The sequence below is a fragment of the Colias croceus genome, chromosome 13 (assembly GCF_905220415.1).
Source record: "Colias croceus chromosome 13, ilColCroc2.1".
NCBI lineage: Eukaryota > Metazoa > Arthropoda > Insecta > Lepidoptera > Pieridae > Colias > Colias croceus.
Genome location: NC_059549.1, coordinates 1094859 through 1113494, shown reverse-complemented (window position 1 = coordinate 1113494; position 18636 = coordinate 1094859). Strand labels below are relative to the sequence as shown.

Here is an 18636-nt window from a genome sequence, read left to right as displayed (position 1 = left end):
TGCTTTGAGAGAATGCCGTGTGGCATTAGGCCCGCCTTTTGTACGATGTGCAATAAAGTATAATATAAATAAATAAATGCTTTGGAATATACGGAGGTTAGTTTGTATAAGATTAAGTATAAAAAAATAACATTTTTAAAATTTTGATGTTTATTGTTTTAATAATTTCTTAAGTAATTAAAATGAAAAATTAATCATTTTTAATTAATCAAAAATTAGCGTTTGAGACGGCGATACTGCAAAGACGTTTTCTTTTTAGCTACTTTAGCGGACTCTACCTCACTGATAATCTGCTCATACAACTGTTTGTTTTTTATGTGAAATGAACACTTATTTTTATTCAAATTAGAAATTTTCTCTTTAAACTTGACTTTTAAAGCTTCTTTATCCACGTTTTTAGTAACAACAACTCCGTTTGATTCACTCATCTTCAATTACACGCCCTCACGCTCAATGAACGAACATGAAATGACAAAACAATCGGTCGGAACACCGCGGTCCGCGAGAGACATTATGAATCTGTTTAAACATGTTCAGATCAACGTTTGACCGAGGATTGCAGTCGCTTCTAGGATTGACTAGGCCAAAACCGAAACAGAATAATTTACTTTCGACGTTTGACTGAAAAGTTAGGAGCTCCTGGGTTTGACTAAAAATACTTCAGACAAAGGGCGAAATTGAAATGTATTTCGGGGATTGCCTGATGGCTTTGGCCAAACCTAGGATAAACCAGTCCTTCCGCGAAGAGACTGTGTATCGGACTTTGACTATAACATATGCATGGAACTATAGTCATGGTCTTTTTTTTTTTTTTTTTTTATACTAAAACCGGCAAAGGAGCGGGCGGTGTACTGATGAGGGTGATCACCGCCGCCCATAGCAATTGCAACGTTAGGTAACTTTGCGATTGTTTTGCCGGCCTTTGAGGGACGCGTAGGCTCTTTTTTTGAAGACATCCATATCGTAGGTAGATGGAAACACCGAAGAAGGCAAGCTGTTCCACAATTTTGTTGTTCGGGGCAGAAAATGCCGTGAAAAACGCACAGTTGTTGATAGCCACTCATCCAGGTGGTGCGGATGGTACTTGAGCTTGTGTCGTGCAGTGCGATTGTGGAATTTGGCAGCCGGTATTAAGCCAAAAAGTTCCTCGGAACACTCCCCATTGTACAGGCGGTAGAATACGCACAGAGATGCAACGTCCCGCCGCAGTGCCAATGGATCGAGCCGATCGGTTAGCTCGGGTTTGCCGACGATTCGTGTGGCTCGACGTTGCAGGCGGTCAAGAGGAAGTAGTTGGTATTGGGGTGCTCCAGCCCAAAGGTGAGAACAGTATTCCATATGGGGCCGAACTTGTGCCTTATAGAGTTGCAGGCGGTGAGCTGGCGTGAAATACTGTCTCGCTCTAGCAAGCACCCCAAGTTTCTTAGAAGCCAATTTGGCCTTGTCCTCTAAATGACCCCTGAACTGCACGTCGCTCGCAATGTCGACACCGAGAATCCCGATATTCGGCGTGGCTTTGAGGAGAGTGTTTTGGAATCGAGGAGTCAACGTGAACGGCTTCTTTTTGGCGGTGAATGCGCACACTTGTGTCTTTGATGGGTTGAACTTCACAAGGTTATTCTGTCCCCAACTGGAGATTGCATCCAGGGTATTATCAATGTTGGACACAAGTTCGTTCCGATACTGATCCACCTGCTCCTGAGAGATTCGTGCGTGCCCGGAGTATGTGGCATCGCCAGTGCTATCATCAGCATAACAATGAATATTACGTATTTGCAACATATCATTGATATGAAGAAGGAATAGCGTTGGCGACAACACACACCCCTGCGGGACACCAGCATTCACAGGCTGCGGCTCTGAGCACGATCCGTCGGTCTATGGAAAATGTTAAATGGCGCCTTACAAAATGTTCACACAAAGATTATGTTGATCAACATTGATATTTTTTCGAGAGAACTCTAAATATTACTGTGTATAGTGTTATTAATTTAATGGACAATTTATATTAAGTAGATATATATGTGTCTTTAAAATACCAAGGAAGTCAATTAAATCACAATATTATTATAAAAAATACAGTAAGCATTTTTTTTTTTTTTTTTTTTTTTTTCAAAGACTGTTCAGGCATTTGACCGCGATCTCGCCTGATGTTAAGCGCAGATGCGGTCCACTTAGTTAGCATGCCTGATCAGAGAGGTATAGCCTATTCACTTTTTAAAATGTTGGTAGCTGTTCCATAACCTTGACATTTATATCAAACCACTAATTTGTATTTATAATTAAAAACACGATTATTAGGTACAATTAAAAAAATAAGTAGGGACCTAACTACTTACACGAAATATTGATATAATTTGCGCCGAATTCTGATTCTGAATTTGATGGTCTATTGAATAGACTCTATTATTACGTATTAACTTAGATTAAGGATTGGTCTCCGCGCCACCAATCCATAATCTAAGCGTATTAATTTATTTTGCATTAGATAATTACCTACCTAGTTACATAATAAAAAAAAATAACCTAAGTACTTATAATAAAATGTAAAATAATTTTAGTGTCCCTGTATTAATTACTTAAGTCTTAAATATTTATGCAAACTATTAAATTAATTGAAAATAAAAAGTGGTAATTTTTAATTAACTACTTAAGTTAAACACATAGAGGAAGGATGTATAGTTAAACACTTCTTTAACTAAGTCCCAACTCAAACGAAACTCGAAATCATATTAATTGATCATTGTCTTAATAACCAACAGTACATACCTAGGTACCTAAAAAGTGCATCATTAACATGAACTCTTAGGACACTGGAAACTGGACTTCAATATTGTGTATAATATCAAAAGTCAAAACAAGAATACAATTTCATTGTGATTCCCGCTCAAACCGTATGTGGAGAGATGATGCAATCTTTCTTTACTATGGCACTACCAATATAATACGCTGAAATAGCACTTTACCAAACAATACCTGTCTCCCTCTATCACCTGTTTAAATTTTATCCGTCCCTTTCTAATTCAGCTGCAAAATGTGTCCACTTCTACAAAGTAAATGATTCCTTATTACAAGAAGATAGATTTTAAATTACCTTGTATTTATGTATAATTTCAGGCACGCGGCCGTATCATGATTTTCGATTCATATAATTTGACATTGTAGGCTCGTTTGCCGGCAGGCGGCAAATCGCGAATCGCGATCTGTCAGTAAAAATCGAAACGTGGTAGGCGTGTGTTGTGTGAAGCGTTTGTTTGATATAAATAAATAAAAACGTGTCAGCAACATACGGTTTATAACTGAAAGTTGCTGAGGTAAGAAATTAATGATTTTTATAAAAAAAATAGAAGTTGTTTAGTGTTATTGTTTCATTTTTTTTTTGTTATTATACGAACTGTGAAGTATTTTAAACATAATATTACTTTTATAAAATTTCTTAACGGTATTCTTTAATCACACCTACAACTCGACCAAGCTAATAAGTCTGCACCTCGCGTCGATTACGTCACACTGACGCTTACATACGGTCTGCAAAAAAGGATACGCTATGACTTGAAAAAAGTAAACAAATGTTTGTTAGATTTTATTTTGTTAGTTTGTTAGATTTTGGGAGAGTGAGCGGGGAAGCGGGGCGCCGCATTCCAACGAGGTGCAAACTTAGCTTGGTCGACTTGTACAGTGTTAGGTATTTGAATTAAATTAATTTAATGCTTTATATCGTACCTACTGATTAATCATAATATGTAGAGCTTATGTAGAGTATCAATTCCCGGTACCAGTAACAGTGCCCTATGACAGTGCCTAATCCATGAAGTATATTTTTTATGTTATTTAACATTAACACAATGTATGTTATGTCTAATAATTAGGTACTAAAAATTTACTAGGCAAAGTACTAACCCTTCGTTCTCCAAGAAAAAAAAAAATTAGTTAAGTAACTAAGTAATTAATATATTTTTTTCTCCTTACAGAAAAATGTGTGGAATCTGGGCGACATTCGGCGTGGATGGTGGTCTGTCACCAACCTGCATCAAATGCTTCAGTGCAATCGTTCACCGAGGTCCAGACGCCTGGAGAATCGAACAGGACTCGAGAGAACAGCTGGCAATACTCGGTTTTCAGAGGCTAGCCATTGTCGACGGGCTCCATGGCATGCAACCGATGCGGCTCCATCGCTACCCAAGAGTAACTCTCATTTGCAACGGTGAGATATACAACTGCAACCGACTACGCGATGAATTCCAATTCCCATACGAAACCAACTGCGATGTAGAAGCCATCATCCACTGCTATAAGAACTTTGGAATCGCTGAAACTGTCCGAAAGTTGGACGGCGTATTCTCCTTCTGCCTCGTCGACGGTGATGTTAGGAAAGTATTTATTGCCAGAGATCCGTATGGTGTTCGTCCGCTGTATAAAATGAGCGACGATGAGAACGGTGTGATGGCTATTTGTTCAGAAGCTAAAGGCCTTATCGGGTTGAAGCAAAAAGCTTCAGAGAAATCCACACTAGGACAATTCCCGCCTGGTCATTTCGAAGAATGGGATATCTGTGAGAACAACAAGGTGAAACTTAACTACGCTGAAAAATACTTCCAACCAGGCACACCGCCTACATTTACACCTTTCGTTGCTGAAAGTGATTTAGAGAAACTTAACATGTACGAAAAAACAGCTGCGTTACTGGAAGCGGCGTGTAAGAAGCGTCTGATGTCTGAGAGACGAATCGGTTGCTTGTTAAGTGGAGGTTTGGATTCGTCATTAATTACCGCTTTGGTAGTAAAACTTGCCAAAGAGCACAAGCTACCGTACAAAATACAAACATTTGCAATAGGTATGGGAGATTCGCCAGATCTAATCGCTGCCAGATCAGTTGCTGATTATCTCGGTACAGAGCATCATGAAGTTCTTTTTGACGAAAACGATGTCAGACAAGCACTGGATAACGTTATTTACCATTTAGAATCATATGATATAACTACCATTCGAGCTAGCTTACCTATGTATCTGTTATCAAAGTATATCAAGGAGAAAACTGACACTACAGTAATCTTTAGTGGAGAAGGTGCTGATGAACTTGCACAAGGTTATATTTACTTTAGAGATGCTCCCACCGAAAAGGATGGCCACGAAGAAAGTATACGACTACTGTCAGATATTTATCTATACGATGGGCTAAGAGCTGATCGAACAACTAGCGCCTTCAGTTTAGAACTACGTGTGCCATTTTTGGATATACAATTCACTAGTCATTACTTAAGTTTAGACCCAAAGTTGAGACAACCACAGGATAGCGTGGAAAAGCATCTTCTAAGGAGCAGTTTTGCTTCAAGTGGTCTTTTACCAGATTCAATACTATGGAGACATAAAGAGGCATTTAGCGATGGTGTCGCATCAGTTAAAAAGTCTTTGTTTACAACAATATCGGAAATTGTAGCAGAGAGGCAGCCTGCAGGTGATCAGAAATACGCAGGTGTACAACCCACAACAGACGAGTCAAAGTACTATAGGTACATTTTTGAAAAATCATTTCCTGGACAACACAACTTCACGCCGTACTATTGGATGCCTAAATGGGTAAAAGTTTCAGATCCCTCAGCGAGATTTATCAAACATTATGCTGCAAAATAATTATTACTTTTATAATAAAAGTTTGTGTTATTATACATTTTGTTTCATTTATAAAATAAGACAAGTTATAAAATCAGATTATTCAAATGAAATATGGAGATAAAATACGATGCATCTATATTTTAAAACAGGTCAATAATTTAATGGTGGTCTTATAGAGTCAATAAAGTTTTCTAAGCAGAGGCAGTTGGCATATGCTACTGGATCATAGATTTTCGGCTTATCATTGCTGAAAGTAACTTTTTCAACATTCCGCTTACAAATCTTTCGTTCCTGAGATGATATATCAGAATCTGAATTCATATTAGAAGTCATTAGGGACATCGATGTGGTCTTTTGGATACCTTTAATAGATTTCTGTACACACTTATCTGAAGAAAACATAATTGCATTGGTTTCTGTATCTTGATCTTTAAACGTTTTATTATTATTCCGTAACAAGTTATAAGCTACAAAACATCCAGGGCATGTTTCTTTTCGATATGACTCTACAATTTTATTGTCTTCTATTTGCACGTTTTCTTCTCCTTTATTTCCCTTATTCTCAATAAAAGTATCTTCTTGAGCTGTCGTCGAGTTGTATTTATCACATATTTTACATTTACAAGATAAATTGGCTAGTTGTCGCTTCAGTTTTGTTAATATTATTTCGTCGCCAGTGGCATTTCCGAATGATGTCTTCAACATTTTGAAGTATTTTGATATTCTAGTTCTGGGATTAGGGTGTGAAGTAAAACGGATCCATTACTGGACTTTTTATTATAATATTATTTTACCATAATTTACCTGGGTATTTCATTAGCTTTTCGTGGCCTGCCTTGCCTTGGCTGTGCCTAGTTCTTGGAAATTTTATTATACTTACTTAAAATTCTTTGAAAATTTTTACTGAAAAATGACAATTCAGAGTACAGGCTAAAACATTTAATTAAATTAAATTAAAAACGTATAAAACCTATTAGTTATTAACGCTAGTTATTTACCTAATTATTTACTTAATATTAGATTTTTCCTTGATTTTTCTAATCCTTTTTCCGTTTTTCTTGTTTATAAGATGCAAAATAAATTTAAATAAAAATGACAAATCCCTGTATTATGGTACCTAAATAAATAAAAACACATGTAGTTAAAAATGGTAGTTATTAGGTACTCAATAAGTAGGTAGGCAATAACTACTAATCTGTGCTACTAATACATAATTTATATAATCTACTGGAATTTATCTCCTGTGTAATTTCTTTTTAATTTCGTTATAATATTTTGACATGCAGACATGACAGCCTCCCGCCAAATTTAAAAATAAAAAATTAACGTAAAGTTAAAAATAGAGATGTTTAATTTTCTTAAAATAAATATCTGACTAAAATGCAATTAGTTAGTTTCACATCTGAAAATGGAAAATAAATTACATTTTCAAAAGCATCTGATCAAATAAACAAACAGTTATGAAAAAAGCCAAGGGAAAAGCGGTCGGTGGTACCTCATCCAAGGTGAATAATGACGTGAATTGTTATCCAAATAAAAGACAAATATGTATACAAATTAGTATTATGGAGCATCTATATTTATAGAGCAACACAATAGGTAGGTTCGTATATAAAACATAACACAATTGCATATTTAAATTTGAAATCCTCTCATCGTCTGCCTGTTTTGTATTATTGTGGCAGACATACTCAGCATTACCTACAATTTACAATGAACGCTTTTTTGCCTATAAAAAACTATCCCTTATTAGGTATGTATATGAATTTTGATAAATTTATAGGTTATAAAATTAGATACTTACCAGAATTTACAAGTTCCTTTACAATCTTCAAGCATTGCAAACATTAAGTACCCAGATTTAACAGCCGCAAAACAAATGTAGTTAGTCTTTAGGGACCAATAATTTCAAAGAATAAAGCAATTAGAATAAGTCTTGATAAGCTTAAATACACTCTATATTAACTAGCAACGCATTTTTTACTATTATTTCAAAGATAATAAAGTTTTTCTCTTCTTATAGCCTCTATGCGACTGCCCAACATGCAAGTGCAAGAAATGTCCAGACGTTGTAAAGCTCCTATCAGTATCTCTTACCGATAGCAAGCCTACTGTATCAAAACTAAAGAAAGGCAAGGAAAAGAAACGCAAACTCAATATAACAGAGTCAAAACCATCAAATTCTAGTTTATTGGGCATTTTAAAGGATAGAAATGATTGTAACTGCGAAGTCGTTGCTAAAGCTGTACAAGATGATGTGCATATGAACCTTGGTATGTCAAATAAAAGAACAGAAGTTAACAGGGCAGATAATATTGAGGATACAGATTAATATAAACTATTAGTAAATTTGAACACTACTCGAATACTCTTTTGGATTGATGTATGAACCTAGTATAATCTAATGTGTAATTTTATTTTTAAAATACAATATACACAATATATACATATATCTGACTTCATAACATTATAAGCATTTTATTAAATATAAATAAAACTGCAATTTTTATATTAGTAAACATTTCTGCCAAGATAATTTGAAATGAAATATCCATACTTAATACAATAAATGCGAAACTCTGTCTGGTACTCAATCACGCCTAAACTACTGAACCAATTTGCATGAAATTTGGTATGGATATATTTTGATACCCGAGAGTGGACATTAGGCTACCTTTTATTGCGAAATATGTACCACGGGCGAAGCCGGGGCGGACCGCTAGTATCCTATAATTTAATATAATACTTCTACAAGAAGCAATGCTATTTTTATAAAATCAAAGATCCCAAATAACATAAAAGAGATTTATTTCCATGGTCAGTGTTGGATTTTTACATGTACACGTATAAAAATGATGCAAGGTGCAAAGACAAGATAATAACTATATTTGTAGTTTGTACGCAATGGACAACAATCTGATATTGTTTATTATAAATAGAGACAAATATAGAAAAATCTTAGTGTGTTTATAATAGTCACAATTATAAAAATATTAAACAGATAGGAATACTTTAATGTATAGATTGATGCTATAAATTGAAAAGTTAATTTTTCCAGTAGCCTTTTGACTAGATTCCACGTCATATAAGTTAATAGAAAATTTAGGTGTTGTTACTTAGGTAGAGTCCAAAATACTGTATTTTTTATTTCTATATTTTACATCATAATAAAAATGTATAGTTAAAAAAATCCAATCGAAACGAACTTATAGCAAAGCACATACACCAAAACATTTATATAATTTTCTCTATCTATATTAAAAAGGTAAGCCGCAAAATTCGCATATTGAATACCGTTATCTCTTTCCATCACGCAGACATATCCATTAGAGTGAAAAGGATACCAAATCACTTTCACAAGAGAATAGGCAATCTATCTCACTCTAGCAAACACCATTTCTTCACAATAGAAAGAGATAGCTTCATAATTTAATGCTCCACATTATTCGCACCATTAGCCTGCACATTCTGTTCCTTATACTTATGGAACTTATCACTCAAATAATTCCAATACTTCGACCGTATTTTATCATATTTATTCGCCAACGCGTCACACATTTCTATAGCCCTTTCTGCATTATGAAAACAATTAGTTTCTTGTTTTTTAATGGCTTCTTCACTTGCATCTATGATAAATGCCAATAAATATGGCGACCTGCATCTGTTCTTATATAATTCCTCACAGAATGACGTCACGACCGCGTTTCCATTAATTCCTCTTTTATCATGTAATAGTACTCCTCTGAGGTAATTCCAGGCGCTTTCGTTGTTTTTGACGAATTTAATTTTTTCCAATGTATAGCAGATTTCTCTTTGAACGTTGAGATCGGACCAGCCTTGGTGGTTGTTCATGACGAAGTAACGTTGGTTCCACGCTGAGTTGTTGCGGACGTCATCGGTTATAAGTTTGTCTACGAACGCCATTTCTGTGTCGAACAATCTGGAATGTAGATTTATTGAGATTAAATTTAAGTACGTAAAAAAACATAGTTAATAAACCATTATAAAATTAAGTCAGGTTTCAAGAGACGAATATGAAGAAGATATATAGAAGAAGAAGAATATAAGAATATGGAATAAAGTTCAAATCAATTTAAAAAATCTCATTCATTCTTAAATATCTCATTCTCTCAATTACTTTACCAAACCATTACTGTTTGCTACTGTCAGGTGTAATACTCAATCTCCTGTGATCAAATAAAGTGCAACAGCTTGCTTGAAAAGTATGCAAAACGTCAGGTTGTAAGTATTTAAAATTGATTTAAATATTACCCAAAGGTCTTCATAGCCCATTGCCTGTGTTGCCACGCGTGATAATTCTTCGGGTCCTGCGCGAGCGCATCGCCGGTTAAATCCAATTCCATCGATGGATCTTGCAACCATTCCACTAGCACTCGCCTGTGATGCCATACCTGAAAAAATTAAATAAGAAATATTAAAATATATTTTTTGGGAGAGATTGCACTTAAATGATAAGGCCGCCTTGTGCTGGTTTAGATTTCAATTACCTTTTGTATACCAATTTTTTTTTTTAAACACAATAAAGTGTAGATTTAAAAATGCATGACCTTAGTGTATTCAATATTGAGAAATACTTAGTGGTTCTGCGAGGTTATATTTTTTTAAGTTTAAATTCTTGATACAATGAAAATATATAAGTAATAAAATTTTAATACTTCTGTGTATATTTAAAAATAATTAAATATCTAATTAATATTTCAACAAAATTTACAAATGATTAACTAACTTACTTGATAATTCTTGGGCGAATGTTTGATCACATATTCAACATAGTCCAATTCTGATCTAAGATCTGTTCCCAGCGCTTTTAATAGATCTCGCCTGAAAAATTTAAAAACAACATATAAATATTATCTTGCACAATTTTAAGATGAATATCCTGCATATTTCACATGACTTCATCTTATCTAATACTAAGTATATTGAAGAGTAGAATCGAATCACATCAGGTTCGGCACAAACGGTTTTATATAAATTTCACAGCACCAATTTGATAATAATTTGGAATGCATATAATAAACTTCTTTTTTTACAAAAATCTACACCTAAAGGAAAACTTGGAAATGAAGGAAGCAAGTTTTTCCATGTGGTTTTGTCCGTAATATTTATTATACGCAACTATATATAAAACTATAAGATGTAATCTAAACTAATTACACTGTACACATTGGTTAAAAGAAATATTATTATCCGCATTCATGTAATGAAAGAATTTTTGGAAATTTAGTAGGTACTTTTTAAATTGATTTTGAAACAAAATTGTATACAATTATTATCAGTTTTCTGCTTTTAAATCTATAATATAAAAATGAATCCCAAAATGTGTTGGTAAGCGCATAACTCGAGAACGGCTGAACCAATTTCGATAATTCTTTTTTTATTATATTCCTTGAAGTACGAGGATAGTTCTTATGTAGAGAAAACGTTAATATGTACCAAGGGCGAAGCCGGGGCGGACCGCTAGTAATATATAAATATACTTATAGTAATTTAGATAACATTGTTGGTAACTATTAGAGTTATATGGCTAATAAAGATAAGAGTATATGTTTTAACTGTTACTATCATGAATAAATAATTTGTTTAGGGAACTATAATTTATTCTGAATTTATATTCATGTGTAGTGATCTTAAGAATTTTTGATCATAAGATTGCAATAGAATTTAATAGTTAGAAATTTTAAAATGTCGTAATTGAACTTCTGCTTGTAGCTTCAATTAATAATAACATAATATGAATAATGTGATATTAACCAATTTCAATATAATTTGGCACAAACGTGAAAAAATGAGACCTACAAAAGGAAATAGGACAGATTTTATGCTGGAAATCCTATAGGAATAGGAACTGTAGGGGTTTTTTTTCTTTCGGGCAGCTAGAAGGCTATTTATAAAATCAAGCTATAACCAACATTCATTGGAGTATTAATGCAAAAGCTAGAAATATGCATTTTGAGTACAGAAGTTACATAGGTCAGCATTAACATTTAACAATATTAATTTTTACCTATATTGCCACACTGTATAGTTAGCAGGATTCAATTCTACGGCATCTTTTGTTAGCTCCAGAGCCCTTTGCGACTTCTCATCTGTTTGTAGAACTGCTCTGAAGTAATCATACACATCTTCAACTGTAAACAAACATCATTAAGTATATTGTAATTTAATTGATGGCCTTGGATATTTACATAAAAAATAAAAAACCTAACATACTTATTAATAAGTGTCCTTGTTCTTTAAAACTTCCTTTTGATAATTATTCATGATTAATAAAATGTTTTAAGGTATATTATAAAATATCATCATCAATACATATAATAAAATTGTAGAAAAGTGATGTCTGTACAATGAAAATATTTAAAAAAAAAATAGCAGGTGTTATTATTAAATCGATCCTGAACCCAAAACTGTAGTTAAAAAAATTTTTGTCTGTTTGTCTGTTTGTCGGTTTGTCTGTTTGTCTGTATGTTCGTGCACGCTAATCTCAGAAACGGCTTATCCGATTTAGATGCGGTTTTCACTAATATATTGTGGTAAGCTTCATTTAACATTTAGGCCCAGTTTCACCAAGCTCTGTTAGTTAGTTTAACACGCTGTTAACTCTTTTAACGGGACATCAATGTAAGGGAGTGTCCCACCATGACCTAATCGAGGTTTAGTTTCCTTAACACGGCATTATATTTAATTACTGGCATAGAGGCTCTTTAAATTTTTAACAAGCGATTAGAAAAAATGATTTGAGGTTTTTTTGCTGTCAAGATGGACTCTGCATACTATTTTATTTTTGAAAATGAAGATGTGTTGGATGATTTGTATAATTTGGATTATATAGTGCGACCGCGACGGCCCAGAATTTATAAAGACGTCGTCATTGTTTCGAAAAATATTATGATGTTGATTTTAGTACAAGATTTCGTTTATCAAAACAATCGGTTTTGGAAGTATTGATGATGATGATCCTAATTTAATTTAAATGTGTTATTGTTATAGAAATATCAAATATGTAATTTTTCATGTTACCTAAATAAATAAAACTTGTGTTTTTATAAAACATTTTTATTGTACCTATCAACATCATTCAATAAATAGGTTATAACAACTAGATACAAGCTTATTACAAACAAGAATTTTCTATTAATTTACTTTAAATGTATCTTGCTGCTTTATTTTATCTTTGTCTTTATTTTTCTTGTTTTAATAATTGTTCTTCTGGTATGAGATCTCTCCACTTTCCTTCGGACTCCGCATTTTTTTTCGTAATTTCAACCAGATCCAGTTTACCTTCTACCAAGTGAAATTGAAGCGCGATTTTTCTTCAACGTTATTGTTTTTATTCAACTCAAAATAAATTTAAAATAACACAAGAAAAATCACAACAAAACAATCTCCAAATAACATCAAACATTTGTAACCATGGTAACGACCAAATCGTTTGACATAATATTATAAACCAGTAAACGTAAAAGTTACTACATGATTATTAAATTTTATACTGTATTCAAGAAGCTTATATCTAATACACTGGAGATTTCGGTATGAACATTGACGTGTAACAAGAAAATATTGCCCAGTTCATGTTTTTTATCACTTTCACACCTAACTTGGTATTGCCACTGTTAATACGAAGTTTTCCCAAAGCTACTATGTATGCTGTAATATTCTGTGCAAAAGGTTAGTTTTTGTACATGAGTTTGTTGATAAATTGCCAAAAACGTCATTCAGAAGCATTGTTGGATGAGACAATTATTATTTATGCTAAATAAAATAAGTATCTGAACCAATTATTAAAAAGCGATACTCCCTGCTTATGGGTAGTCACCATAATAAAATTGTAGCAACTCTCACTTTGTCAATATGGCATGTGTGTCAAAAAAATTGCGTCGATTCGAATATTTAAGTTAATATTGTTGCTTATTTAATGAATATTTTCCGAATATAAAGAATGCATTGTATTGTGCAAAATTGCAGAAGTGTTTGGACACCAAATTCTGGCATAGAATTTCACAGGCAAGTGTATATTTACGTTATTTACAATATTCCTCAATACTCCAGCATTGACCTGTTTAGAATCATTTCAATGGCAAAAATTGTCTAATTAAGCATCATTTTAGTAAGCAGTCATGTTAAATTTGTTATTTCCCCAATACTTTATCATTTTTCAACAAGTTTTCAATAAACAAATTTAACAAGTAAGGTAACCATGATGACGAGTTTTTATGGATAGCGAGGAGAATATATTGTAATAACAATATTATGATGAAAATTTAGAACACCATTTTAAAGATTGTTACTAGTAATGAAACAACACACGACATCGGTATTGCACTCACATGTATTTATAAGATTGTTCGTTTTTACATTGAAATTTATACTTTTTTAACTTACCTTATATTTTTTGTTTTACGTATTTCAGCTTTCCAAAAAGTAAAATAAAAAGAAATATATGTGCCCATCAAGATTACTGAGGATTACGACCCAGAAAAAAATATCTTTTGAAAAATAAACTTTGTAAAGTTAGCTGAAATTTGTGCAAGGCCGCTATAAACAGTTTTTCTTTGATGATTTTGGCTTGAAATTGACCCGTCGAAGCAACGCGTTTAAAAAGAAGATCTGAGTAGCTTACAATTTGGTAAACAGCATCTGATGCAAAACACAACTTTCCTCTATTTACAAAGGATGTTAATGCTATATATCGGTTCATATCCAAGCTTTGTAGCCAAAAGTTATTTAAAACTATCATTCTATACTAATTAAAATTGTATGTACCTATAAAGTATGACCATAATATTATAATATAAATACTGTTAAAAATATACCTATGTCGTTATTATTTATAGACCATGATTTTTAGTTTTTTCTATTTTGAAAAATCCTGAATTTACAAACCAACGTGGTCACTCAACAGAAAGAGACAAAAAACATGACTGACGTCATTCTAGGTCATATTTTCTTGTTACAAGTTAATGGTCATAGTGCAATCTCCAGTGTATTAGATATAAGCTTCTTGACTGTATTAGAACATTTCAATTTAGTCGAATTACCAAACATGACAGTTATTATACAACTAGAACAAATAGCCCCAACGTGCGAAACTATGGCATTGTCAACTATGACATTTTGTTTCGGGCGGTTTAAAATACGAATGAATGATTCGTGAGTCGTTCAGTTAAAGGTCGATTTGTTAATGGTCTTTAAAATTTCCTTCGTGGAACCTGTAAAGTTGACAACGATGTTAAAATACATGTTTATTTTGAAGCTCGATTAATAAATCTCTGATTTAGAAAATATTGGTGAAACTGGGCCTTAGTGTTTATTTCGTGTCAATCGGTTCATAAATAAAAAAGTTATGACCATTTAAGTAATCACAGCGAACATTTACTAAGGCATTCTATACATGAATTACTTTATTACGTAAATTATACGCTAAAGTTATTGTTGCTCATAAGTCTAAAACCTGCACAAATAGCATTATGGTTACTTCTAGGTAAATTTTCTATATAAAAAGTCTTTGAAATTATGTCGTAGGTATTATATTTTTAACCCCCGACGCAAAAAGAGGGGTGTTATGTCCGCTATGTGTGTTTACATGTCTGTCTGTGCCACCGTAGCACCGTAGCTCGCTAACGGGTAATACGAATTAGATGCGTTTTTTTTTTGTTGCCTACATTAGTTGTTTATTATATATAGGGGTAAGTGAAAATGAAAAAAACGAATGTTGTCGGTTATACCCAAGTGATATATCAAATGAAAATAGCGCTAGACGACATGTCAGAAACAATTAGTCAAATTTTATCAAAATCGGTTTATCCATTTATTATAATATAGAGGGGTAAAAGTGGGAATGAAAAAACGAATGTTGTCTGTTATACCCAAGTGATATATCAAATGAAAAAAGACGACCTGTCGGAAACAATAAGTCAAATTTTATCAAAATCGGTTCATCCATTTACTATAATATAGAGGGGTAAAAGTGGGAATGAAAAAAACGAATGCTGTCTGTTATACCCAAGTGATATATCAAATGAAAAAAGACGACCTGTCAGAAACAATAAGTCAAATTTTATCAAAATCGGTTCATCCATTTATTTGATATTATAGGGGTTAAAGTGGGAATAAATAATCGAATGTGGTCAAATAATATACTCAAGCGGCATATCAAATGACGTGTGAATTACAATTAGTCATGTTTTATCAAAATCGGTTAATACTTAATCTGTTTATTACATATAGGGCACCTTATGGGTGATAGTGGGGATAAATAATCCAAATGGAGTACCAAACGACAGGATACATGTACATATTATATAGGTATGATTAGACATGGTTAAGATCAAAATCGGTTCTGCCATTTACTTACTAGGGGTGAAAGGGAAAAGTTGAAAGTCTGTGAAAGTAGAAGGATATGGGAGCGGGAGAATAGCCACATCCTGGAAATTTTGAACTCTTCTGTACCTAAGTTTTATAGCTCAGTTTAGTAATAAATTTTACTAACAGTTCTTTTGTGTTATTATTTATTTTATTTCTTAACTGTTACATAATAATCTGTAAGTACCTACTTATAATTTAGTTGTATATGATAGTACGTGTTTCAAGACGTGTTTACTCAATAATTGTGTGTTAAGTAGTAACTACTATGCAGTCACTATTCCACGCGGACGAAGTCGCGGGCACAGCTAGTACTAAATATTTTTGAATAAAAAACCTTAAAAACTTATCTCTAGTTTATAATACTTAAATAAAACAAACATAATACTAGGTACATAATATGTTGGTTAAATTTCCAACTAACATAGGTACCTAAATTCATCATTCAAACATTGAAACACAATGTTTAATGTTACAATAAGATTTAATTACATAGGTACATGATTAAAGCCACTTGGTCACATTCCCTATTGACATACTTAATCATAACTTACATTTCTCTGAATGTGCAATAACAACTACAGGAGTTGGTCCATCGTCTTCAGGCACTGGCTTGACATCGCTCCAGTCTGGCCTATCCTTGTAGAACACCCAGCCAGCATCACTGTCCTCACCGTCAGACATTGTGATCTCTTAGAAACCGTGAATTCACACAATTATTTATCTGGACGCAAATAGTTTAAAACAAATAAACTTATACACGGTATTATGTATATCACTACGTGAGATGATTAGCTTTATTATAACGCGAATGTAAATACTTTTAATAGGCTTTAGAGATTTAATTACTTGCTCTGTGTTACTTGTAATTAAAGGATTTTAATTATTTTTTATGGAATTAAAACTTGGAGACGGATCACGGAAATAGGAATAAATAGGTTACCCTATTATATTATAATACTCTTTGAAATAGGTTACTAAACTTTTGACACTGACGTATTGACATTGATTGTTAGGCCTAATAATCACTGCAAATTCACTATAATCAGCGTGCAGCTTGATTATATGGGCAATTTCGTTAAAATATGTCCACACTGATTTTCGAGTGTCCTATGGGTTGTCATTTATATTTCATCAAAACTAACAACATTTTATATCAGGAAGTGGATTTTATTACATTGCTATTATAATTTCTTTATAAGACACAAACAAACAGCTTGCCAATCCATTTATTATTAAAGATATGAAGAAAATTTAATTTTGAGGCACCCAATTTTGACGTGTCCCACAGCAACCAGTCTGTATAAATGTTCATTTTATTTACCAATGTGAAGCAGTATTATTCAAGTAAAGGTATAAATAAATCACAAAGGGTGAGAGCTATGATTATAAAACGTTAAATTTACGTCCTTTTATAGTAATTATTAGTATTTTTATCAATTAAATCGTGTCCTACGATTTCGACCATGTGCGGAATTCCGTTTTGTAACCGTTATATACTCTAAAATAAAGATAAAAACTACTAAATATGTATTTTTTTCACATAAATGGCAACATTTCTATTGAATCCACCATTTTGAAGAGGTTGTCATAGAAAACTCGAACCGTCAGTCGCAGTCAGTCGTGTCGAAACTTCTAAAGCGTTACCGTGCAAAAATTTCGCTCCGACTTGTAACTGGGATTTTTCGTGGTAAGTATGTTCATTATTCCTAAAAGTTACAATTTTCGTTACTTATACCCTTATAAATTGAATTAAGTGCATATATTTTAGTGATTGATGGGAATTGTGTGAAAAACAAACAATTGTATCTAGGAAATCTTTAAACCGTTACTTCCATTTTGTTTGGTTACGTATATGTGGAACGTCGCAGTTACAAAGTGGAAATATAAGGACGAGTTCTCAATGGTCTCATACGTAAATATGACTTAAATTAAAAATTATATTTTAACACTCACTAATAAGCTGAAAAATAGCATTGAAGATATCTTTTAATATTCAAAATCACTACATCGATTTTTGACTGCTTGAAATTTTTATAAAAAAACAAATAAATAAAAAAATATATATTTTGTCATCCCCATACAAATTTCTCAAATCACCATTTTATTTTGTATGGGGATGGCGAAATTATAAAAAAAAATGATTTTGCATTATTTGAAAAGATTATTGTATTCATATTATTTTTTAGGGGAAAATGCCTCTGACCAATGCTGAGAAGCAACGACGCTATAGGGAAAGATTAAAAGACAACCCTGAAAAAAAAGAAGAAATAAGAAAAAAATCTAGAGAGAATCAAACGGAAGACCAAAAAGATTCAAATTTTACAGAAGAAGAAAAGGCTGCAGAAAAAAGGAAGCAGTGGCGAAAAAAAAAGCAAAATCATATTTGTGTTATATGTTTTGAATAGAGCATGTCAGTTTAATAATTTTACTTTTGAAATATACAATTAACTAAATAAATTAGTTTTATTTTTACTTACGTATTACGAGCTCACCCTTGGCATTAATCTAGCTGTTATTAGAGGGGAAGTTGAGGCCCCTTACAGAGCCTACCACCACTAACTAGACCGAGGCCAATTTAGGAAAAATAATATTTTTCTTATTTGATCCTGGCGGGAATCAAACCCACGACCTTCC

At 32.9% G+C, this 18636-nt stretch overlaps 5 protein-coding genes and 1 long non-coding RNA gene across 6 annotated transcripts; 3 read left to right on the top strand and 3 right to left on the bottom strand.

The window, feature by feature from the left end:
* Positions 1-891: 891 nt before the first annotated feature.
* On the bottom strand, positions 892-1782 carry LOC123697028. The gene has a single exon (XM_045643446.1). It carries the CDS (start codon positions 1780-1782, stop codon positions 892-894), a length of 891 nt encoding a protein of 296 aa, XP_045499402.1.
* Positions 1783-3170: 1388 nt separating this feature from the next.
* Positions 3171-5664, top strand: LOC123696876 (asparagine synthetase [glutamine-hydrolyzing]). The gene is made up of 2 exons (XM_045643258.1): positions 3171-3314; positions 3972-5664. Exon 2 carries the CDS (start codon positions 3976-3978, stop codon positions 5629-5631), a length of 1656 nt encoding a protein of 551 aa, XP_045499214.1. The 5' UTR covers positions 3171-3314; positions 3972-3975; the 3' UTR covers positions 5632-5664.
* Positions 5665-5731: 67 nt separating this feature from the next.
* Positions 5732-6663, bottom strand: LOC123696866. Its single transcript, XM_045643246.1, has 2 exons — positions 6612-6663; positions 5732-6516 (listed from the first exon to the last, which is right to left on the bottom strand). The coding sequence occupies exon 2, from the start codon at positions 6316-6318 to the stop codon at positions 5764-5766; it is 555 nt and encodes a 184-aa protein (XP_045499202.1). The 5' UTR covers positions 6319-6516; positions 6612-6663; the 3' UTR covers positions 5732-5763.
* Positions 6664-6897: 234 nt separating this feature from the next.
* Positions 6898-7994, top strand: LOC123696845. The gene is made up of 2 exons (XM_045643224.1): positions 6898-7118; positions 7637-7994. Exons 1-2 carry the CDS (start codon positions 7074-7076, stop codon positions 7943-7945), a joined length of 354 nt encoding a protein of 117 aa, XP_045499180.1. The 5' UTR covers positions 6898-7073; the 3' UTR covers positions 7946-7994.
* A 410-nt stretch (positions 7995-8404) lies between these two features.
* Positions 8405-16936, bottom strand: LOC123696870 (protein farnesyltransferase/geranylgeranyltransferase type-1 subunit alpha). Its single transcript, XM_045643250.1, has 5 exons — positions 16554-16936; positions 11642-11765; positions 10365-10455; positions 9886-10025; positions 8405-9553 (listed from the first exon to the last, which is right to left on the bottom strand). Exons 1-5 carry the CDS (start codon positions 16681-16683, stop codon positions 9043-9045), a joined length of 996 nt encoding a protein of 331 aa, XP_045499206.1. The 5' UTR covers positions 16684-16936; the 3' UTR covers positions 8405-9042.
* Positions 16937-17067: 131 nt separating this feature from the next.
* LOC123696766 lies at positions 17068-18263 on the top strand. The gene is made up of 2 exons (XR_006752120.1): positions 17068-17689; positions 18189-18263. It is a non-coding gene; the product is annotated as an uncharacterized LOC123696766 (long non-coding RNA).
* Positions 18264-18636: the final 373 nt, after the last annotated feature.

Excerpts from the sequence above, each read along its gene's own strand:
- LOC123696876 (XM_045643258.1), top strand. The coding sequence starts at position 3,976 with ATGTGTGGAATCTGGGCGACATTCGGCGTGGATGGTGGTCTGTCACCA.
- LOC123696845 (XM_045643224.1), top strand. The coding sequence starts at position 7,074 with ATGAAAAAAGCCAAGGGAAAAGCGGTCGGTGGTACCTCATCCAAG. Across the intron at positions 7,119-7,636 it reads TCGGTGGTACCTCATCCAAG|CCTCTATGCGACTGCCCAAC; the intron begins GTGAATAATGAC and ends CTCTTCTTATAG.
- LOC123696870 (XM_045643250.1), bottom strand. The coding sequence starts at position 16,683 with ATGTCTGACGGTGAGGACAGTGATGCTGGCTGGGTGTTCTACAAGGAT. Across the intron at positions 11,766-16,553 it reads TATTGCACATTCAGAGAAAT|TTGAAGATGTGTATGATTAC; the intron begins GTAAGTTATGAT and ends GTTTGTTTACAG. Across the intron at positions 10,456-11,641 it reads TATACAGTGTGGCAATATAG|GCGAGATCTATTAAAAGCGC; the intron begins GTAAAAATTAAT and ends TAAATTTTTCAG.
- LOC123697028 (XM_045643446.1), bottom strand. The coding sequence starts at position 1,782 with ATGTTGCAAATACGTAATATTCATTGTTATGCTGATGATAGCACTGGC.
- LOC123696866 (XM_045643246.1), bottom strand. The coding sequence starts at position 6,318 with ATGTTGAAGACATCATTCGGAAATGCCACTGGCGACGAAATAATATTA.